The sequence below is a fragment of the Antechinus flavipes genome, chromosome 2 (assembly GCF_016432865.1).
Source record: "Antechinus flavipes isolate AdamAnt ecotype Samford, QLD, Australia chromosome 2, AdamAnt_v2, whole genome shotgun sequence".
Classification (NCBI taxonomy): domain Eukaryota; kingdom Metazoa; phylum Chordata; class Mammalia; order Dasyuromorphia; family Dasyuridae; genus Antechinus; species Antechinus flavipes.
This window is the reverse complement of record NC_067399.1, coordinates 449,124,595-449,149,213: the sequence shown is the minus strand read 5'-3', so window position 1 is coordinate 449,149,213 and position 24,619 is coordinate 449,124,595. Positions and strand designations below refer to the sequence as shown.

Here is a 24,619-nt window from a genome sequence, read left to right as displayed (position 1 = left end):
TTTCATATATGATCCTCTTTTTTGTTTGAATATATCTAAGGACAGACTTATTTTGTATTTAAATTTTTAAAAAATTTAATGAAAAAACAAACAATTGATAGTTTGATTAGTAAACCTATGAATTAATTTGGGCAGTATCCTCATTTTTATTACATTGCTTCAGAACCAACATAAGCAAAAATAGCCCTCTAATTATTTGTCACTATTTTTCTTTTCTTTTTTTTCCTTTTTTTTTTTTTTTGCTGAGGCAATTGAGGTTAAGTGACTTGTCCAGGGTCACACATCTAGGGAAGAGTTAAGGAATTTCTGATTTGAATTTGGGTTCTCCTGATTTCAGGGCTGGTGCTCTATCTACTGCGCCACCTAGCTGCCCCATTATTTTTCTCGAGTATTTTATAATGTATTTATATATGTTTAGAGAATCTTAGCAGTTTGACGTTTGGATAAATTATGGATTTTGTAATTATTCTCAATGGAATTTCTTTTTCTATTCTTTCATCCTGGCTTTTTTTTGTTATTATATAGAAATATGGATGCTTTTTGTGAATTTATTTCATCTATTTTATGTCTTATCATTTTACTGAAGTTATTGTCTCAATTCGTTTCTTTGCTTATTTTCTGGGTTTTTTAAGTAAACTATCGTGATGTATATGATCGAGTTACACTGACCTCCTTGTTGCTCCTTGAACAAGATACTCCATCTCCCAGCTCCACATTTTCACTGCCTTTCCCCAATTACTGGGATGTTCTTTCTCCTCAGCTCTGCCTCTTAACTCTTGTGGTTTCCTTCAAGGCTTAGCTAAAATTCCACTTTTAGCAAGAAGTCTTTTCTACTCCCTTGTGGCCTTCCTCTGAGTTTAAATCTACCTGGCATATATCTTCTTTGTACCTATTTATTAATATATTGTCTCCCTTATTAAAATATGAACTCTTTGAGGGCAAGTATTATTTTTGCCTTTCTTTGTATTCCTGATGCTTAGTATAGGACTTGTCATATAGTAAGGACTTAATAAATGCTTACCTTTTTTGCAGTCTTTATAAATTATAAATCATACTAGTTTTTGTTTTGGGAGTATATATGTTTTATCATGCTAAAAATTGCCCTTCAATGTCTAGGCCTTTTAAGTAGAAATGAATATTATATTTTTGTCAAAGATTTTTTTCTGCTTCTATCAATATGATCTTGTTATTTAGGTTAGTTTTTTTTTTCAGAATTATGTTGCTCTCTTCATGTTGGACCGTTATTGAATTGCTAGTATTAACACAAGTTGATCATAGTGGATAATTTTTTCTAGCCTTTTAATAATTTACATTAATATTCATTAGTGACATGTCTATAGTTTTTTTTTTTTGGCTCTTCCATAGTTTAGGTATTAGGATCATTTTTGTTTATAAAAAGGAGTTTGGGAGAATGTTAATTACTCTTTAAGCATTTTATATAATTAATTTTTAATTCCATCTGGAGCAGAAGTCCCCCACTTCCCATCTTTGGTAGTTCGTATGTGGTTTATGCAACTTTATTTTTTGCACTTCTCTTTAAAAATTCCTGATTTTCGGAACAGAAGTGAATGCAAGGGATGATGCTGTAAAAAATTACCCTGGCATGGGTTCTATTAATAAAAAGTTATTTTTTAAAAATTCCTGATTTTTTTTTGCTGACATATAATTGTACACAGTAAATTCTTATGATTCTTTTTGTTTCTTAAATGAATTAAAACAGTTTTAAAGCTCTGTATACTAAGCTTTGCAGGTATAAATATGAAAGGACAATACTCCTTGCACTCAAAGAAAGAGCCTATATTCTAATGGGGGAGAAAATACACATATGGAAATTATGGTCAGAAAGGGGCATTTTGGAATTGAAATTTTCAGGGATGATGAGAGAATGGGGAAATAGATTGGCAGAGTTGAATTTTATCAGAATTTCATGGATGTAAAGAGTAGGAAAAATGAAAAAGGATAGTCACACAGTATGCTCATGGTTGGCAAAGCACTTGAACAAAGAATAGGAAGAGAGGTGGAAAATAATGAAATAATGGATTGGGGGAATAAATAAATCATCCATCAAAATAGCTGAGTGTTCAGGGCAGAAGTTCTAGAAATAAAAGGATTAAAACCTGTAGGGCACAGTCCTTGGGTGAACGTCAAAATGGTTGATGAAGCTAGTGAGAAAATGGCTGTGATTTCATTTTGTTCATTATTTAATTGGGCAATTTGATTGTCCTCTTAAAAAAAATTTTCCCTAAGGCACCTATGGTTTTATTAGTATTGTTAGTTCCCTCTCCCCCAAGAAACAGCTTTTAGTTTCATGATTTTTACAGTCTTTTTTCATTTAATCTTTCTCCTCTACTTATAAAATTTTCTTTTTTGTGCTTACCTAGACTTTAATTTGTTGATTAGCTTTTAACATCCTCATATTTCAGTTCATTAATCTTTTATTTTTCTTAATTTTGTAATATATCTTTAGAGATACAACTTCTCTTCTAAAAATTGCTTTAGTTATTTTAGTATGCTGTCTCATCATTATTGTTCATTTTTTTATAAGGCAACCAAAAAAATCTTAAGGTAGTTTAAGTTGTTAAAGTTATTTAAGCTGATAAAAGTGCAAAGAGACTTTTGAAATACTTCACATAATTATTGTTTCTATAATTGTTCATTTATCCACCCATGCATTATTCTAGATATTTCCTTTTTAGTTCTAGGATTTAATGTTTTGTGTTCTAAATAAAACTCCTTCTCTATCTGACATTCCAGATCTCCTAACTTCCTGACTTTATACCAGCATATCCAAGTTTTATGCCAATTTTATTATTCTATGTCCCAATTCTGACATTCTATATTCTATAACTGGGTGCTTAGAGAAACAGGTGGGGCTTGAGCAGAACCTTACAGGCTAGTAGGATTCATATAGGCAACAAGGAAGGGATGGGACACCTCGGACTGAACTACAATAGATCTGGTGTGTCTGAAGGCTGGGGAGTAGACTAGTTAGGGCAAAGAAATTTTATAAAAGGAAATTTTTTTCTCACTGAAATCTCCAAACAGTCTGAGTAGATTCCTCTCAGCCTAACTCAGCCTAACTCCCTGCTGTGGAAAAGGTAGGAAGGGGCTTAACAGGTAGGAAGATCTTTTTCAGCATTACCAAAACCTGAATTCCAAACCTTCAGTGCTTCCCAGGGCATAAAATTAACTAGCTGAGAGAACTTTTCAGTGAAGTGAGTTAAATCATGAGGTTACTATTCACACAAACATATCACCATTCAAAGATGGAAAGGACATTAGAGGCTATATGTCCAACCCATATTGAAACAAAATTTTTCTACTGCAACAACCCCAACCAGTGATCAATTGTTCAGCTTCCATTTGAAGACTTCCAAATACAGAGAACTACAATTTTTTGAAATGGCCTACTCGACTTTTAGATAGTTCTGTTTGGAAGAATCAAGCAAAATCAGCCTGCATTTTCCACCCGCTGTTCCTCGTTCTGCTTCCTGGGGCCAATCAGAAAAAAATTAATACCTCTTCCATGTGATAGCTCTTCAAATACTTGGTAACAATTATCAGATCCTCCTCTACCTTAAGTCTTCTTTTCGCAAAGCTAAACATCCACAATTCCTTCAACCTATCTTTTAAGGCATGTTTTCCAGCTCTCTTATCATCTTAGTCCTCTGTGGGAAATACTACAATGTATCTGTTTTTTTTTTAAATGTAGCACCCAGAACTGAATTTCACATTACTCCAGATGGGGACTGTCCAAGGCAATATATAAGAGACCTTACCTAACTTTACCTCCCGAATTCCAGACATACTGCTTCTCAGTGATATCTCAATGGTTACAACATTTTCAAAGGTAAAAGCATTAGGTTTTTTTGGCTGCTATGCCACAGTATAGACTTAGGTTAAGTTGGACCTATGTGGAGGACTTTATATTAATCCCTATTAAAATTCATTTTATTCAGCTTAGCTCATTACCCTAGCTTGGGTATCTTGTGTTGGTTTTGGTTTCAGTCAACATGTTCACTATTCCTTCAAGCTTTGTGTCATCTGTAATTTTTACAAGCACGTCACTGTCATTTTCATCCAAATCAGGACAGAGATGGTAAAGTATACAAAGCTATGGATTTGGTACCGAGGAACTCTATTACAGACCTCCTTCCTAGTTGAAATCAATCCATTACTGATTACTCTTTGAGTGCAGTCACTAATTGCACTATCCACTTAATTATATAAACATGTACCCTATCTCTCAACATCTTTCCTACCAGGTTTATATGGAAATCTAAGTCTCCTTTCTCCTTTTCTACCCATTAGTTAGCCTGTTGAAAAAGGAAATGATATGAGTAGTTCTTGATGAATTCATTCTGGGTTTTAGTTATCACTGTTCCCCTTTCTGAATACTCAAAAACTATTTTCTTAAAGTGAATTTTGGAAATGTTTGTAGCAGCTCTTTTTGTGGTGGCAAAGAACTGGAAAATGAGTGGATGCTCATCAATTGGGGAATGGCTGAATAAGTTGTTCTATAACTTGTTCTACAGTTGTTCTATAGTACTATAACTATTGTTATATAAAAATTGTTCTGTAAACATTTTGTTCTAAGTGTGTTCATCACACTTGGAAAGATTTATATGAATTATATGAATTGATGCTGAGTGAAACAAGCAGAAGTAGGAGTATATTGTACACATCAATAGATAGACTTGGTTCTTTTCAGTAGTTCAGTAATCCAAGGCAAGTATTTTGGATGGAAAATGCATATCTGGAGAGAGAATGATAGAAATTGAAATTGAAGCATACAGTTCTCACCGTTTTTTGTAAAGGGTTGAAACTTGTAGGTGCACTGGTATCAGACAACCAACCACGTAAGGCTAATTACTTATTGGACAATACTCTATTAGCATATGCATGGAAAATGCACTTTTCTGTGCTGGCTCAATCTTGCTGCATACAGATATGATAAAATTGTAGTAGGACTTCAAAACCCTCAGGAATCATTGGATTCTCTGAGACATGATAAAATTGTTGTAAGATTTGAAAACCCTCAGGAATTCATTGGATTCTCTGAGACATGATAAGACTGTTGCAGGACTTCAAAATCTGCAGGAATCATTGGATTCTCTAACACATAAAAAGACTGTTGCAAGACTTCAAAAACTTCCAGCATCACTGGATTCCCTGACATGTGAAACAATGGACAATAGATTGGTTTTGGACTATCTCTTGGTTGCTGAAGAAGGCGTATGTGTGACTGTTGTTTACATACCTTCCTCCTAGGATTTCTGGAAATCTTTTACAACACCATGTTGATTTATATTGTTATACTATTACTTGCATGTACAATTCATGTTTGTTACTCCATATCGAACCTGCACTGACTGTGGGGAGAGTCATCACTAATAGCCTGTGCATTATTGCTATGTGCTTGTGTAATACCTCCCATGCCAATGGGTTTGTGCATACCTGTTTCTAGTAAGACCCTTCAGCCCAGAAACCTGCTAACAATATCTGGCTTGACTCCCCACTTCCCTTTGGTGTTTTTCATCTCTCTTCCTGAGATGTCAGGGAGGATAGGATCATCTCCTTTTTAGTGCTTTCACCACCTCCCTTCCTGGGAAGTCGGGGGCGGGGGGGAGGGCGTGATCACCTCCCCTTGGGACCTCCCTGAGAGGTTAGGGATGGCATGACCACCTATGCTCTAAAACAAAAGAAAGCAGGAGATGTAAAGGGCTGAAATTTTGAATAGGTACACTGGAATCAGACAACCAAGCACTTAAGGCTAATTACTTATTAGACAATACTCTATTAGCATATGCTTGGAAAATGGCACTTCTCACTATTCTGTGCTGGCTCGATCTTTTGGTGTATACAGAGAATTATAGGAGGGAGTAGGGGTGGAGTAAGACAAGCCAGGGTCACTTTGGCTGTGGACAAGAAGGAGAGAGGAGGTCGTGGAGAGCTCGTGGAGTTTTCGTCCATCTCCTTTACTTCTTCCCCTAAAGACCAAGGACTTTTGCTTTTCCTGACTCCAGCTGATTCTAAGGCATCCAGAATGTTTTTTTCCTTCTTTTTTTTCTCTTGTGGCTTTTCCCTCGTGTTCTGAATTTTCTTTCCCACCATGACTCATATGGAAATATGTTAAAAAAAAAAAAAAGAATGTATATGCATAACCTAAAAATATAAATTTTAAAGAAAAATTTTAAAAATAAAGCAATTTTTTCCAGTAATACAAGTTAAGCTCACTAGTTTATAATCTATAGATTTTCTGCTTTCCTCTTTTAAAAAATTGGGACATTTTCACCTTTCTATCCTGAAGTATTTTTCTCGTCTAGAAGTTTTAAGTATTTACTGTGTGCAGAAGCCTAAAGTAGTATGAAAGACCTGTCTGTCTTCAGGGAGAGCATAAACTAGATGGGAGAGACACACAGGAGCTCAGAGGAGACATTTATTATGGGTGGAGTGTTCCAGGAAGCAAAGAGCAGGATTTAAACTGGATCTTGAAAGGCAGTTGATCATTATACATGTAAATAAATGCTTCCTATTATTATCATCAAATTATTGTCATCAGAAATCTTTGCTAGATAGATAATAGAACAAATGGAGAATAGTCAGGAGATAAAGGACACACAAAAGCAGGTCCCTGTCTTTGTGATATTTACAATTCAGTTTGAAAGGCAAAGTACAACCATAAAAAATAACACCAGCAATTTCCCAATTAAGCAGTAGAATGAGATGGCGCTCACTGGATGAGTGCCAGGGTTAAACTATCTTCAAAGGCAAGTTAAGGAAAAGATTATCAGGGAAGTCTTCCTGGGAGAGTCGGGATCAGGTTTTAAGGAAGGGGAACGTTTTGGACAGAGAACGTTTTCAGAGCAAGAATGGCCATAGAAAGGTACTGATTATAGGTCTAAATGTAGTCATAATTTGAACATTCTTCAGGCAGCAGAGTCTGTTCTTCTGATGTCCTTGAAGTTTTCAAATATCTTTTAAGAGAAGGCAATTATAGTCCCTGTTGAGTGAATTGTTCCCTTCTCCCTCTGTGCCTTGTATCTCTGGGACTTTGGACAGATCTTTTTCATTTAATTAATCCCCGTTCTCATGGGATCAGTATTGGATTCAGGAGTAGGGTTGAGGGCAATGAAAAGAGTGAGAAAACTCAGATAAAAAATGAAATATATTCAAAAATAGTAACAATAGTACATATTTCTGGGACATTTTAAGATTTAAAGAGTTTTGTTCCCAGTTACCTCATGAAATGGGCAGCCAAATACTATCATTACCATTTTACAGATAAGGAACCAGACTTAAGTTAACTGCCCACAGAGTTAGGACTAACAAATATTAGAGACCATACTCAAATCCAGATCTTCTGAACCCCATATTGAAAGCATAGGTTATACTAAATTGGGAGTCGAGAGACCTAAGTTCTAGTTCTATCTTTGCCACTGATTTGCTGAGCCATCTAGAGAAATTTGCTCCTTCATTTCCTTATTTGTTAAATGAGGATATTACTTGACCTACCAAGATGATGAAGATTTAGATAAAAGTACTATAAAGAATATTAAATTGGGTGGAAAATAAAAGAGTAACAATTTGGGAAAGAAAAGCCCCAGTCAAGCTTGTGCTATTCAATTTTCCATGCTAAACTTCTACTGTCCCCCACCCCCAACTCCTTTCCTCTCGCTGAGCTTTTGTGAGCCAGCTTGAGGGGACTAAGGTTTTATATCAGATGTAGGATTACTCAGGCCCCTGCTGCCAATGGGCAGATCCATCCTGGCTCTCACCACTGCTTTGTCTATGCTCAATTAACAGTCTCTGGCTCCCGGGTGTGGCGACCTTATCTATTTCTTTCCTGCACTGCAATTTTTTTCTGGTTAACCTCCAAGAATGTAGATTGGTTACAGATGGGATCACGCTGAATACCAACTAAATGGTTTCTTTTCCTGCTCTCCCTGGTGCTCGGTTCCCCCTAGGGCCCACTCAGCCTGACTGCTCTACCCGTTATGCTTCCAAGTTAGCAGGGTGAGATAGATTTCAGAGACATTTGGTTTTTTTGCCTATTTAGCTAGCTCCAGGGATACCCATACACCAGAGTAAGAGACTCTGTTTGAGTGTCACAATTTCCCACTGTTTTAAGAAGATGGTATGTTCAAGATCTATGTTTGCTATGTTTGAATTGTATGTTCTTTCTGCAATAGATTGTAAACTTCCTAAAGGCAGAGACTTTCATTTTGTTTTGTCTTTGCATCCCCAGTTTCCAGCACAGCACTTGAACACATAGAAGATATATTTATATATATTATTCATATGTATATGATATCATATTTATTAAAATTATATACATATATTTATAAATGCTTGTTAAATAAAATCCCTAGCCTACTTTAGGCCTAAGCTTTTTTTCTCTGGCAAGTATAGAGTTTTGAAATCATCTCTAAGGTCCTTTCAGTGCTAATAGTCTGTTATTCTGGGACAATGGCAATGTGGCACAATGGCAAGAAAATTTGGAGCCAAAAGATTTGGGTTTAAATCCTACATCTGTCATTAATCCCTGTGTGATCTTGGAGAAGTCACTTAATCTCTCAAGAATTGTTTCTTCATCTGGATAATGGGGGTGGGAATGGAGGAAGAATGGCTTTGATAGTCTCTGAGTTCCTTCCTGACCCTAAATCTATAATTTTCATAAACTTCTTTGGTGAAAGATGAAATTTAGCCTGGTTGCCACTGGCCCATCATGCTTGCCACCAGTGACTCTCCCAAAACAACTCCCCAAAAGCATAACATTCGGGATCTTGGCACGCCACACTTCAAAGGCTGGCAACCCCTTGCCAAGGATTAAAGGAAGGACAGTGTCTGCTGCTGAGCAACAATAACTGCATAGACACAGCAGCTGGGAGCTGTCCGGGGCTGAAGCCTTGGCAAAAATCTGTACTAGTGGCAGGACCAGCCCCAAGCCCTTGGTCTTCCACAGCATGATTGCATAGCTGAGTCAGTCAGTCTGGGAAAGCATATATACCAAATGACACTAGCATCATTTTCAGATATTGGGTTCTCAGATATTCATCAGTCCTTTAACTATATTTATTGCTTCTTCCTTTTAGCACAGTGCATCAGACATCGTAGGCAATTAATAAATGTTTATCAAATGAATGAACAAATGAACGAATGAATAAATGAATGTTCCAATGTTTCATAATGGAAGACAGATTTCTAGACCTTGAACATGTTGTCCATTATCTAATTATAACTGACCCTAAACTTCCTCTTTTTTAAAAAAACAATTTCATTTTGGAGAGGAAGCAAAGAAAACAAATTAATTGACATGAAATAAATTTTGTAATCTATTGTATTTAAAAAGACCCTTTCATATGCATTATGTCCTTTTGCTACAAACACTTGTTTTGTATGATCTGGCATTAAATTCATAAAATGTTGACTCTTTTTTCATCATGAAACCATTCTTTTGTTATATTGGATATTAAATGTACCTTTGATGAATAATCCATTTTCCCAAGCCTCGTCTTGGTTATAGTCCATGAGTTTTTTTTTTAATTCTGAACTTAAACACCAAGAAATATACAGCATACAAAATAAACCAGAAGATAGTATGTAAAACTGTGAAGTTGTATTACATAAAGCTTACTTAAGTATATAAATTCAACATGTTATTTCCAAAGTTGTCCTGTGTGTCTGTTTATTACTGATCTTCTATTTACTTCTGTGTATTTTTTTTAAAACAACGCTCAATTACCCTCTTTTCTTTATATTGATGACTATCATAGCAGCCCCTTTTTTTCCCAACCTGCCTCAATTAAATGAAAGGAAAAAAATTGATTCATTATTGCATTGATCAGTTCTTAAATTTTTCTTAGTTTTTCTTTACAATTCTTTCAGATAAACTGTTCTAGTTTTATTCACTTCATTTTGCATTAGTCCATACAAGTCTTCCCAAGCATCTCTGAAACTGTCTCTTCTCTTATTTCTTGTGATGCAATAAAATTCCATTACATTCATATACTATAAGTCCAGCCATTTCCCAAAAGATGGAATTCTTTGCTCTAATAAAAGGTGATTCTATAAATACTTTGGTACATATGGGTCTTCTTCTTTCTTTTAGCTATATATGGTCTAAGGATATGAAGAAGATTCCAAATGAAGCAGTCCAAGCTATCAGCAACCATATGGAAAAAATCATGCTCCAAATCACTAATTTTTAGAGAACTACAAATGAACAACTCTATGGCCTATACCCTACTTATCAGATTGACAAAGATGAGTGATTGTCAGAGGAGCTGAGGGAAAAGAGACATTTAATGCATTATTGGTGGACCTACCAGTTAGACCTAGTCTAACAATTCTGCTTAAGAATTTTTTTTGATTTCTTTTTTTTTCTTTTTAGTTTAGCAATTCTGGGAAGGAATTTGGGTTCATGCTCCTACAAATCATTAAGTCATGTATATGTACCCATTGATTCAACACCACCACTACTAGGCCATACTTCAAAAGTATCAAGATAGGAAGAGGGAAAATATAATTCAATTTTCTTGAACTGCCAAAAAAATGATTGGGATGATTTCAGAGAAACCTGAGAAGACCCTCATGAAATGACATAGAGTGAAGTAAGCAGTACCAGAAGAGCCAGGAGAATTTATATGATAAGAATATTATAAAAAAAAAACTCCCAAGATTCAAAGACTTTAATCATTAATGCAGTAAAAATGAATCATTCTTTCCAAGTACCAGTGATGAAGCATTCTATCCACTGCCTGATAGAGAAGACTTAAGGTGCAAAATGAGAAATAAATTTTTTGATGCAGTCATTGTGAGAATTTGTTTTGATTGCCTATGCATATTTTTCCAAGGATAGTTTTTCTTTTTTATTCTTGTAATACTTACTATATGCTAGTCACTGCGCTAAGCACACAAAAAACCACATTTCATTTGATAGGGAAAATAGGAGATTAAGCAATACCATTGTGTTCGGATACACACACACACACACACACACACTCTCTCTCACACACACACACACACACACATCTCTTTAAAAAAAAAGTAAAGAAGTATGTCATCATTTTTAAAAATACAACAAAGAACAGAAAGAACAAAAAGAAAGAAAGAACAGTAGGAAAAAGACAAGCAGAAGAGTTTTGAAAGTTACATGTTGTATTTATTACATATTTAAAAAGAAAAGCAAATGGTACAACATAAAAAGTCCTTTTTATGTGGTTATGCATGTGGAAATCATTATTTTGTTAGGGATTGATTTGTTGAGATCAGAATTTTCTAAAAAGTATCCTGATTTTCACTCTCCCCAGGGCTGCAATAAGGACAGACTGGCTCTTGGCCCCTTTCAAATCCATCCTCCCCTTATTCCATTTATAGCATAACTTACCCTTAAAGGATCACTCCACATGGGGACTTGTCCTCTGCCTATTTACCTTGGTGGGCAGTCCCTTCTAATCCAGGCACCAAGTTAGAGAGGGAAGGCTGACCAGTCAGAGGGCACAGCTCACCAGCTAAAAGGCTTCGTTAGGGAGCTAATTATCAAGGCCCTTTTAATCCTTCCCCAATTACAATAATGATGTTTACTTGCAGCTGGCAGAACCCATTGCACTTCTCCTTGGGCCTCCCAGGCTGCTGGCTGCAGAGACATCAGTAGAACTAAGTTGGCCCTAAGCAACAGCCCATAAAAGCTGCATAATTAGCTTAATTAATAACAGAGGGCCCAGGTGGGCAGCTGGCCAGAGGGGCCTGGCAGGAGAATCCTGGGGTCCCTTTTCTTCCCAGGCCCTGGCCCCCTAGCCTGCACTATGGCCCTTTCCTTCTCTGCAGGCCCAGGAGAGGACAGAGTCCGGGGTCCCGGGCTAAGTCCCACACAAACAGTATGATTTATAGCTATCATTCTCGTGGCCCTGCAGTGCCTTTTCTTAATGAAATTTTACTGCAGGCAGAAATGAGGGGACTTCCATGCCTATTTCTTCATTAAAGATATTTATGTACTACAGGCTCCTCAGGCCAGGCCTGTCAGTGGAGCCTGGGGAATTAACCCTCGTTTATGGCAGCAGCAGAGGCAGAGGGCCGAGTCTGAGCAGGGGGCCTTGTCCAATACTGGTGGCCTCTGCTCAGTGGCAATTTTTTCCTTCTGGCCTGACCTACTTGGGAACTCCCTGTAAGGGGCAGCCCGGAGGGGCGTTTTACTCCCTCCCACAGGGGGGCCCTCACCACAACAGGGAGCAGCCCATCTTGGGCACCCTGTTCCTTCAGATTATTTCTTTTCCCATTTCCCATCTAGCTGAACCAATACCTGCCACCTACCTTCCTTTCTATGTGGACAAAGTCCATTTCTGATGGGGCTGTTGCCGGTGACTTTGGACAAGTCATCTTCCCTCGGCCTCAATTTCTCCATTTTTAAAATGAGAGGGCAGGGCTGAATGGCCCCTGAGACTCGCCTCCCAAGTTGGCCATTTTCACTTCTGTCCATCATCCTCCCACCAAACTCAAGATATTAGACTGGACTAGCCGGGGAGATCCCTCCTGGGAGGAATTTTGTCCGAAGGAAATGTTATAATATGCTTGTCATATTGGCTGTTAACCTCCAAGTCCAATCAATAAACATTTATTAAGGGCCAACTATGTGCCAAGGACCATGCTAAGCATTCAGAACAATTGTGAAAAACATGAAATATGAAAAAATCAGTCCCCACCCACAAGGAACTTATAATCTAACAGTAGACTACAATATCCAAAAGGAAGCTGAAAAAGCCGGATAAGGGCAGGGGAAGCTGGGGCATTGTGGCATCTGGCCTAAGATGACAAGTTGGCCTGCCTAGGAGGCCTCTTTCAATGGAGGTTTGGTTGGAGTTCTTTGTCCTGCTCTTCAGCTCTGGTGAGGATTCTATCTGAAATTTTTTTTGAAGCTGTATGAGCTTTGCCCTGAGCTCATCCAGGGATAGCTTGTTCCATATATTTACTTACTTTTTGTCACTTAAAGTAGGTTTAATATATATGTATTTTTTTCAAAACTTTCCTTTTGAAAGGGTTCAATTTCCCAAAGGAGAGAAAAGAAATTCTGACCGGCTCCACATACCAAAGTATCTTTGTGACATACTGGTTGGAAAATAATGAAACAAGGCAGGAGGACTCATTGCAACTGTAACTGCTCCAATTTTATCTCCCCCTCCTAATAGAAATAATTATAAAAATTGTAAAATGCTTTACACATTAGCTGAGTTTTATCAGCCCTGTGAGGTAGGTGCTATTATTATCCCTATTTTTACAGATAAGGAAACTAAGGTAGGGAGAGGTTCAGTGCCTTGTGCAGGCCTGATCACACGCATTCCCACATTCCTGAATTGGCAATGACTTCCCCCCAAGCTCCTCCTCTTTGGGCCCCGTTTTCACAAGGTTACAGGGAGGGATGCAGACTGATGTCTAATGCCAGCCTTTCTAGCATTTCTGTGGTTCGCACAATCAAGCTTTGTCTTCCTTAATGTATGCTTCCCCAAAGTTTGATCCTGATGAATTTTAAGAAGGAACCAACCAAGCCACTGGAGGCTGGCCTGATGGGTTTATGGGAGAAGATAATCCGACAGCATCAAATGAGGCTGCATGGAACATAAGTTCAACTTGCTCTAAGATGTTGCTGGTACATTGAAAATTATAGTAATCTCTGTTATGTCCTTGTCCTAGTTAAATTTTGTATTTCCTTCAAAATCTAAGATCTTGCTCTGCTCTGCATACAGTAGTGCTTAATAAAGCAAAAAAAAAAGTAATGAAGGGATCAAGGGTACAAGAAATTTATCATTGCAGAGATTATCCTTTTACTTAACTTTTTGGCCAATTCTTCTCCTTTTATCCCTATCCTTCAGGGAGAAATGTTGCCCATGAGTCTAACATAAATGCATTAAGAACACTATAACATGACTTAATGTCGAAAGACTGTAGGTCAAACAGTGTTCTATCAAATTTAAGTGCAAAAAGCCCAAAATATGGTATGGCTATCAAACAAGAAGTACCTTATACATAATAAATAATCAACAAATGTTTGGATCCTTCTAGAGACAAAGAACTCTTTATGTGAGGATTTTCCTCCCTATAGATGGGACCTTTGGAAATTATCTTACATGCAGGGCCAACTCTGAAGCTGTTTTTCAATTGGTGTGATCCAATATGTGAAGAACTTCCTAGAGTATGGTAGCAGTCATCCAACTGCTAAGCTTCTGGGTCTGTGCAGCAATGGACTACACTGTATAATAAGTACTTCCTCCCTGTGTGGCAGACTGAAAGTTGAAGGCCTTACAACAGAAATTTTTAAAAAATCCTATGCTGATACAAAGAACTAGTTGGGGTGCTGAGCTGATGGGCAGGAGAGAATAGAAATCATAATAAATAGCTACTCACATTTCCTCTCGAGAGATTTGGGAAAGTTTACACCTTAACAAATGCTTTCAGTTTCAATGAAAAAAATATTCCTTGCTTTCCTAAGCACTAAGGCCTGTGTTCAGTGTTCTTCTCATAAGAATCCTATATTTGTACACAGTAGGTGGGCAAATTTATGACTGAATTGAGGTTACTAGTACAAGTACTGTCATCATCTCCATTTTATAGATTAAGTCAAATGATCTGCCTAAAGTCACATATCTGATAATCGCCGCAGTAGGGATTTGGACTCAAGGCCACTTTTTTCTTACTAAACTATCTCTTCTGTACAGGCATCTGCCACCAACTCTACTATCTGGCCCAAGGGGTGAGCAGAATGAGAAAATCATGTTAGGGATTTTTGCCTTAAAGGAAAGTTAGCAAGCTAACATGAAGTTTGTCTCCTAACAGCAAAAAAATGCTACCCAGGACATTGATGCCTACTTATGTCCTGTTTGAATGAAGCCTTTAAGCTCCCCTGATGATGCATCTTTCCCAGAAATAAAAAGCACAAACCTGACCTGCATGCAAATCTCTATAAATGAAACAAGAATGATCTTGCTGTTACTGTTTAGGTAGGGTGGGTTTACTGCCCCTGAATCCAAAGGGAAGAGCTAGAAATAATCATTCTTCACTATCACTACAAAGTCAGTGCACAACACTGAAAGCCATGTATGTTCTGGGGTCTTAAAGGTCTCTGAACAACAATAACAACAACAAAAAAAAAGAATTGGCCCCTTCGAAAAGCTAGGCTGCAAAATGAAGGTATCATTCACTATGAAAAAGAGGTGCTGGGTGAGTAAGTTTATGGAAGGCCATGGACACTAAGACATTAACTCAATTCAACAAATGTTTATCAAGGGTTTACTATGTGCAAGGCATTAAGTGTTTCCATTTTGAGACTAGTGATCTAATGGACAACTCAGAAAACAATGCACAGATGACCTTTGTTGGAAAAAAATCAATAAGCACTCTTTCCCTGACAAAAGAGGTAATTATAAAAGAAAATGCTCACAGGGTTGAAGGGAGGAGGGGAAGGAAGTGTTAATGAGATAATTAACATTTCTCCAACTATGAGCACCTATGAACACAATCAGTAGTTTTGAACAAATTTTAAGAAAAACCACCAAGTGGTAAAATCATGCTGATTAAAATTTAGTGATAACAATACTCAATTTATACTTAGGAGTTTGTATTTCTGTTTCTAATTTGTTTTTCCTATTGTTCAACAGTAAGAGTCTGAACAATATGTACTTTCTTCATTTAAGGGGAAAAAAACCCACAACTTTAAAAAAATATATAAAAAAGGCAAAGACAAATGGCCCAAGATGAATTGAAACCAGAACGACATTTACCTACAAAAACCCTTCCATGGTTTCAGGCGGAGAGCCATATTAAGCTATATTATACACTAATGATAAGACTTTCTAGAAGAGCACTGTATTTGAGAAATGCCTCTAGTTTTCACATTTCCTAATCCTTAAGTACTTCTCTCTTCAGCCTCCCCAAAATATAATGTATATTTTATCATTTCTGCATCTGAAGTAATCCATACCCCCAGAATAGATACTCAACTCCTTTCTTACCTTTTATTCATTTATCCTTAGGATGGTACTCTTACTCAAAATACTTTTGTATTTTCATCTTGGCATTGCCTTAAAAGTCTATGTACATTATTTTTAAACTCAACAGTGAGGTTTTTTGTTTTTTTGTTTTTAATCTTTTAAAGGTGAAAGATTTAATTTTCAGGAATATAGGATATTTAGTTATAGCTAGTGAATAAGGAAAGTAGTCAAATTGGGGCTTACTTTTCATGAAGAATGAAGCTATGAATATAAATCTTGGAGGTTAATTTTCTCACATGGGTCATAAATGGGCTCTGAGGCTAATTTTCAAAAATGTTTCTGAGCAATGTTAACCTTGCTGGAATAGGCATGAAGTCATTCAGGGTGATTATTTTAATTGACCACACTTACTTGAATGCCTTATTTCTTATTTGCTCACTAAATTAGTCTCACTACTTCAGTCATATTCTGTGTGCTGAATGTTACAAGAATCAGATGGTTAGAGCTGAAAGGGACATTAGAGATCTAGTACAATCTTCTGACTTTACAAATGAAAAAACTGATGGTACTGTGAGGCACCATAAACTCACCATGTTTTTTATGAGGGGTATTCATGCACATATACAAAAAAACACAAGGCCAGGAATACCAAAACTAACTTTAATGTGTCCAAAAGTCAAATGAAAATTTGTGTCCTAGAAAAGGCATTTCAGGTTAACCAGAAGCAGACATAGGGCTCCCAATCTGAGGGGTGAAAGGAAAGGCAGAATGAGACTAAAAGTTTTCCAACAGTTCCAGAATACGCTTCTGCTCATTCTCCTGGAATTCCTGGGTCTTGCCATCACCGATGTTTTCTGCGTATTCTGAGGAAACAAAGGTAGAAGAATAGTGATCAATATACAATGGCCTGGGAAGGCTGAATCTGGATGTCTGCGTAGGAAGTCGTTATGGACACTGTGCTAGTTGTGTTTCATTTCACCCCTGACTGGAATGTGTCTAAGAAGTGAGCAATGGATTTTTCTCTCTCATTTTTCTCAGGTGTTCTCTCAGGTGTGTGAAAAGCTTCCTCACCATGAAAGCATCTACTGATCCTCAGTGGAAAAGCACTTGGGAAGGAGAAAAGAGAAATAATAACCTTAGTACAATTTGGAAACAATTTTGCTGCTGCCACTTTCTGTAATTCCTCCTCTTACTCTTTATTACTACAGACATCTGCAGGAAAACATGATCTGGGCTGCAGCCATGGTCCAGCTGTGCATTTTCCACCTGAAACTATCATCCCTTATTATATAGTCTTCTACCACCCCAATAGCAAAAAATATGATGTTTGATATTAAAGAACCTTCAGGAACTAGAGAGGCAACAGGAAGCAAGGAATAAAATGGCTGGAAAAGAGGATCAGTGAGTGATCTATCATCTACATCTGTAAAGAATGATATATCCCCAGGAGAGATAGAGAAAGAACTGTTTAAAGGGTGTGGTGTTTAATTCCCTTGGGATATCTTTTTATGACAAGAGTGTTAATAAAATGAACTAACACTTTGTTCCTCTAATGCTTTGTGAACTATGAAGGGAAGGGAGTGAGAAGAGGCTGCTCCTCTGGGGTGGTAATCCTCCCTGGAGGATCCTAATCACTTCCAGGCTAAGTGCAAAATAGAAGGAAAACCAAAGTCTGAGGCAAACTACTTGCTGAATTATCTCCAGAAAGATATCTTTAGACAAACATTTAGCACCCTAGAAGAGAAGAAACAGACAGACCCAGATCTGCTCAAAATTGAAGGTGCTGCCTGTGAAAGCAATGAATATTTTTACAAAAAATACATAGGTCCAGGATAAACCCTCTTTCTTCTGAGGAGACCCCCAAAGCTAGAAGATTCTAGTTTGTCTAAGAACACTACTGTAAAATATTCCTGAAAAGACAAATCACTTTAAATAGATTTTTTTATTTTTATTTTTTTAAGGTAAGGAGAAAACTGCCCTTCCCTTGATGGTTACATATGGCTTTTCTGGTGAGTCCTGTAAAGCACTCCCTTTCACCAATGAAAGCCCTACAATATGACAGTCATGTTTCAAGAGAGACCTCTTAGGTTCTCTTAGCTAAATCTGTTATTTATAAAGTGCACTGAGTGTTTAAAAGAAGCAAAAACCTTTTAGGGCACCTAGATGCAATGCCCTTCTAAAGATGCAAGCATGTAACAAGAAAACCTTTGACAAAGTTACTTCAAGTACCAAGGTTATTTTGAGTTGCTATCATTCATGGCAACCGTCCTCCAACAAGTTCTATTCTGTTCACTCCTAAATCACTACTCTGATTCAAAGGCTTATTGCTTATTACTTCTACTGGTATTAGTATACTTGAATAACCTCCCACCATTATCTTGTCTCCATTGTTTCCCTTCCAATCCATTCTGAACAGTAAGCTTCCCTAAGCACTTATACTATGTGAAAAGAAAGGCAAAGGGCAGCCTTTGCTCTCAAGGAGCACACATTCTAATGGGGAAAGCAAACTGCAAAGAACTATGTATAAGGAAGTTATATATAAGAGAAGGAGGAAATAAATCAATAAAAGGGAATTAGGATAAGTGCTTCCTAGAAAAGATGGTATATGTTAGAAGCCACGAGATGCAGGAGAGCATTTTAAGCAAGGGGCATAATTAGTAAAAATCCTTAATTGGGAGCCCTGAAAGGGTTTTGCTTCTTTTAAATACTCAGTGCACTTTATAAATAACAGATTTAGCTAAGAGATTGGGAGAGTGTCTTGTTCAAGGAATAGCAGAGAAATCAGTGTAGACAGAATGGTGTGTGGTGACAGTGGTGACGGTGGGCGTGGCCTATACTGTAAAAGACTGGAAAGGTATTAGGTTGGGAAAGCAGGTTATGAAGGCTTTGAAGGCTGAGCAAAAGAGGCAACGGGGAGCCCTTGGAGTTACGTGACTAGGAGATAACATGGTCAGTTTTAAGAAAAGCACTTTGGCAGCTGAGTAGAGGACAGACTGGAGTGAGAAGAGACTTGTGACAGGGAGACCACCCAGATATGAAGTAAAAAGGCCCTGCACCAGGCTAGAGACAGTGTCGGAGGAAAGAAGGGAGTGCATATGACAGATGTGATGATATTAAAATCAACAGTCCTTAACAAGACATCAGATATGGGGAATGACAGAAAGCAAAAACATCAAGGATGACATCTAGTTTATGAACCTGGGTGAATATATAGGAGGATGATAAAAGCTTCTGTAGTAAAGGCCTCAATAATAACAGCAAAATTAAGAAGTGGGAGTATGTTGGGAAAACGATAATCAGTTCAGTTTTGGACGTGTTGAGTTTAAGATGTCTTTGGGACATCCAGTTCAAGATGTCCAACAGGTAGTCAAAGAGAGGGTAGGATTGGATATACAGATTTGAAAATCATCATCAGAAGAGATGATGATTCAATCTATGAAAGCTGATGAAATCATCAGATGAAACAATATAAAGGAAGAAGATAAGAGAGTCCAGGACAGAATTCTTGGAACATCCGTCCTTAGTGAGTGGGATTTGGATGTGAGTGGTGAGGAGGGAAAGGAAGAGTCAAAAATTAAGGTTTTGTGACAGGAGATTGGTGGTGCCAATAAAAGAAACATCAAGTCAGAATGAGGGGCAAGTTTAAAGAAGTAACAGATATACTGAATTTGAGATGCTGGCAGGATACCTAGGACTATTAAGCAGCTGAAAATGCAAGTCTAAAGTTTAGGAAAGGTCAAGATTGGAGACTTGGGCATTATCCTCATAAAAGTACTGTTTCTTCAAATGTCATCCTTTATAGCTAGAAGTGACCTCTCTGACCTCTGAACTCCCAGATCATTATCTGTACCACTTAGACAATGAACACATGCTCCCAGATGTAGTTATCTGAATACACATTATTTCCTCTATCAGGTTCTAAGTCATTGCCGGAACTTAGATGGAGCTTATTCATCTTTACACAAATGTACATTAAACACAGGGCATTCCACATAATAATTTTAGCTAATATTTAAATAAGTTTAAAATGCATTACAATTATTATTTCATTTGAATCTACCTGGGAGGTAGGTACTAGAATCTCCATTTCATTTGATGAGGAAACAGACAAACAGGTTAAAAAGGGACTTGTCCAGAGTCACAAAGTTAGTGAATGTTTGAATTCACATTTGAATTCAGGTCTTTCTGACTCTAGTCACAGCATTCTATCCACTGAACCACTTAGATACTTACAGACACAGTAAATGCCTGTTGAATGAAAGTTTCTCCATCCTTTGGTCACTGAACAGATGGCTGTTGATTTTCCAGGCCTACATATACCAGACTTAGTCCCTCTGTGAACAGTCTTTGCCAAACCCATTTCCTTCCCCATGAAAACAGAAGAATGGTTCCACTTTTCCATTTTTACCATCGTCAGCCTTTGTTTCCATAGTACAGAACTATTTGCAGCAAATCTTGGTGGTGCCAGCTACCTCTAGTTATTATAGCTACAGTAGCAGTTTATAAATATTAAACAGATTTCTCCCAGAAGTCTCGGAGAAAGAGTTCTCTTTGCTTTCTGTGTATGCTGGGAGGGGAGGGAGAGAGGAGAGATGTACTTGGGGAAAGGGGGAGGAGGGATAGAAGGAGGATGAGCCAGGTGGAGAGAGAATGTAAGAGATGGCATACACGTCAGCAGCTTCTCTACTTCCCCAGCCTTTTCAAATGCTCTTATAATAAAAGCTTTGATGGAGCTCAAAACATGTAGCGGTGCTGAACACATAAATATTAAAGCAAACTTTCGACAGCAGGTTTACTATTCAGACACTGAATACAAGCTGTTCTGTTTATGTTAAGAAAGAGGGAGGAGGGAGAGATGAAGATGGTGGATGAGAAAGTGCTCTCTTCCCAGGTAGGCATTTACCAGAAGATCTCACAAATCTTTAGATTCTTGGGATTTCTAGATCCAAATTCCTACCCTCTAAAGGGGTATAGTGGGATAGGAAAGCAATAATATTTTTGCCTACAAACTGCTAATGATTATGGAGGAATCCTGAAGGAGTCCAAGTTATCTTTCTCCCAAGGCTAGGAAGAAGACACTAACCTTAAGGAAAGTTAGAGAAATTTTTATTGAACAAAAACAAAGTCTTAAAGGTTTGCAAAGTAAAAATTACCTTTAAAAAAAGTAGAAATTCTAAAAATTGCATTTCTTGAGGAAAAGGAAGATACTTTAGCCAGGGTGAAAACAAATGAAATAGCAAGGAACAGAATGAAGATTCACTGGAGATTTCATGAAAACCCAACCAAGCAAACACTATTTCAGGGGACCATTTCAGGAGTTATGGTCACTCCCATATTAATGCTTGTGATACCTTGCCATGGTAGTAGAGCAACAAGCCCAAAGATCTGTAGGGAAGCAGTTTTAGACAGAAGGAAGGAATTTATCCTGTGATAAAGCATTTCACAACCAAAGCCAGAAGATTTTTCTGTTACTCGTTTAGTTATGGAGATAATGCAAGGAAACACAAACCCTCATCTGTGTCCTAAAAGCTGGATTCAGATCTAGGGCAGGAGTTGACAGAACCGCTGACCTGCTTGAAGTCTTGGCTACCCCCAAATGCAGCTAGAAGCATTTCCTTCTCTCCAGATTAAAGTAGAGTCAGTGTTACAGTGGTTTCATCTTTAGGAAGATGAGTTGGGATTCTAACTGGCTGCCTTTTCTCTTTTCTGGTTTCTTTTCAGTGGCCAAATATTCAAGTGGGAGTTTGCCCGAAGCAGCTGTTCCTTGCAACTCCCAAAGCTGTGTATGTTGCGTACACAACAAAGGATAAACCTATTGGCTTCTGTGGCATAAAAACCCCAGAGGAAATGCACTGGTTACCAAGTGGACAAAAATCAATATGAAAATGCTTGTTTACAGGGATCCAGGAGGATATTTCAAACCACAAAGAGCATAAGCAAATTAAAGGGCCAAGGGCCAATTTCTAAAATAATTTTACAGTCCTTATGTCTTTCTGGCTCACTACTGATTATATTTGCTGCAAAAATCTTCAGTGCTCTTCTCTGAAAAAATCATTCTTGTACCTTATGCAGTAGTTATCGCCTCCTAATACCTGAGGTGATTCTGTTACCAATTTCCACCTGAGACTTAAAAGTCTTTAAGGAACTCTTCCACATCAGAGCAGGAAAGAGCTTTAGAAGTCAGAAAATCTGAGTTCTGGTTTTGTTTGCACCAATAATAACTTGTGTAGCTATGGTCAATTCATCTAACCTGCCAAGGCTGATCTTCCTCATCTGTAAAGTACATTTGCTTTGAGCTTTACATAGGCAAACATCTCCTGGTTGTATTCAACAAATACTTACAAAATACTTTTTTTAGCACTGTAGAGATATAATGAGGTGACCCTACCCTTAAGGAGTTTCAAACTGCCAGGTACAATGAGACATGCTCAAAGATCTATTAATGGAGTGAGGGAAGGAAGTGTTGTAATCAGCTAAGGGAAGGGGAGGGACAGGGCAAAGAGAGTTCTGGGAAGTCAAGAAAGGCTTTATAAATTACAAAATGATATACAAACCCGAGAGATTACTGTTAACTTTTGCTAGAAACATTTTAAACCATAAAAGATTCGAAGGTCGTAATCCACAGAACCCCAGAATATCAAAGTATATGAAACCTTATAGTTTACCACATAATAGAACAAGGCTATTTCTACAAACAGATAACCAGTTAACAGAAGCAACTATCTCTTCCTCAGTAATGAGGAATGCAAAGACAAGGAACCTACTTTTAAGATAGCCTATTCTCCTTAACAGCTTTAATTGCTGAAAGTTTCTTTTATAATCTGCCCTTCTGTAGCTTCCAATCATTTCTCCAAGTTTTACGATATGGTTCCAAACAAAACAAGCTTAGACCTTTCTTTGCTATGATGGTCCTTCATAATGTGAAAATGCTTCCTTGAATTTTCATTTTTCTATAAATTTGCTTCCCTCTTTTCCCCTCATGGCTTGGAATGGTGACATAACTAATCAAGATGACTTTCCTAACTGTAAGATGCCAATTAAACATGATAACATCCAAAGCTATCTCTATCCACAATTATATAAACTTTGTGAATGTGTTCAAAGATGCCACCATGTCAGCACCTGATCCTAGATTAAGATGGGCAAGTAAACTAGTGCTAATTCTCTAGTCTATGTAAGTACCACTCTTCCCTCAGAACCTACCAGGCAGTCAGCAACAAGGGAAACTATACTTTGTGAACACTAAGAAGCTGTCTGCAAAAGGGGCTTTAATGAGCCATCAATTATTCCCAGTTTGCTTGGCAACCCCAACGTAGGGAGGGAGGAAACCAAAAAATAAAGGAAAAAAGGACCCTGCTGTGCTTGCATCATCAGCGCTTTTCTGAGATCTCAAGGGATACATCAGCTGTCATGCTGCCAGCAAACCTTAGAAAATATGTAGGCCATAAAATCAAAGTCAAAAGCTCACATCTAATTAGTATGCAAACAAAATGAAATAAGAAAGCAACCAGAACTGAAAAACAAAATTAAATTTGAAGGACAGACTGATGAGCTGGTTTTCTTTATGAGCTTTTGTTTTCAGTTGGATTTTTGGGGGAGGGAAGGAACAACAGATGGGTGCTATATTCAAAGAGCAGAGCATGCTATTAAGGCCCCACATTCCCCCACTATGTCAAAACCACATTTTATCTACCACTTCAATACATACACCCACTGAATCCTATCACATTTACATTTGTCTCCTGGCAGCATCTATGCAAATAAACCAAGCTGTCCAGATATGTCTTGCTTAGGACTGAATGGCAGTTGCCTTTAAAGATTAAAGGCAACTAGCTTCACCCATCAAGGTGAACAAGATGAGCTTCCACTGTGCTCAGTGCTTCACCTGAATTTTCATTTGCAGCTTACTAGTTTATAGGAAAATGAAAAATTCTAAGATGTCATCTTGAGCATGACTGAGATTTGGGATACCAGAAACACGCTATCTCTAGCACTCAGCTTAAACATTTATGCATCAATAAATATTTAATAAAACAATCTCTAATGTATACAGCATCTAAAAGGAAGAAAACAAGAAATGGACAAGATAACTATGACAACTAGAATATTAAATATGTAAAATAAGTATAAAACTAATGAGATGGTGTTTGACAAACCCAAAGACCCCAGTTTTTGGGATAAGAACGCAGTATTTGACAAAAATTGCTGGGAAAATTGGAAATTAGTATGGCAGAAACGAGGCATTGACCCACACTTAACACCGTACAACAAGATAAGGTCAAAATGGGTTCATGACCTAGGCATAAAGAATGAGATTATAAATAAATTGGAAGAACATAGGATAGTTTACCTCTCAGACCTGTGGAAAAGGGAGGAATTTATGACCAAAGAAGAACTAGAAATCACTATTGACCACAACATAGAAAATTTTGATTATATCACATTGAAAAGTTTTTGTACAAACAAAACAAATGCAGACAAGATTAGAAGGGAAACAATAAACTGGGAAAACATTTTTACAGTCAAAGGTTCTGATAAAGGACTCATTTCCAAAATATATAGAGAACTGACTCTAATTTATAAGAAATCAAGCCATTCTCCAATTGATAAATGGTCAAAGGATATGAACAGACAATTCT

At 37.5% G+C, this 24,619-nt stretch overlaps 1 protein-coding gene across 2 annotated transcripts in view; it reads right to left on the bottom strand.

Moving 5' to 3' along the window:
• Positions 1 to 16,626: 16,626 nt before the first annotated feature.
• The window catches only part of CTNNBL1 (catenin beta like 1), a 218,907-nt gene continuing 210,914 nt past the window's right edge, over positions 16,627 to 24,619 (bottom strand). For both annotated transcript variants that reach the window (XM_051979353.1, XM_051979354.1), the window contains exon 16: positions 16,627 to 16,843. In XM_051979353.1, coding sequence (XP_051835313.1) covers positions 16,755 to 16,843 — 89 coding nt within the window. In that variant the 3' untranslated portion in view covers positions 16,627 to 16,754. The remainder of the gene's footprint in view (positions 16,844 to 24,619) is intronic.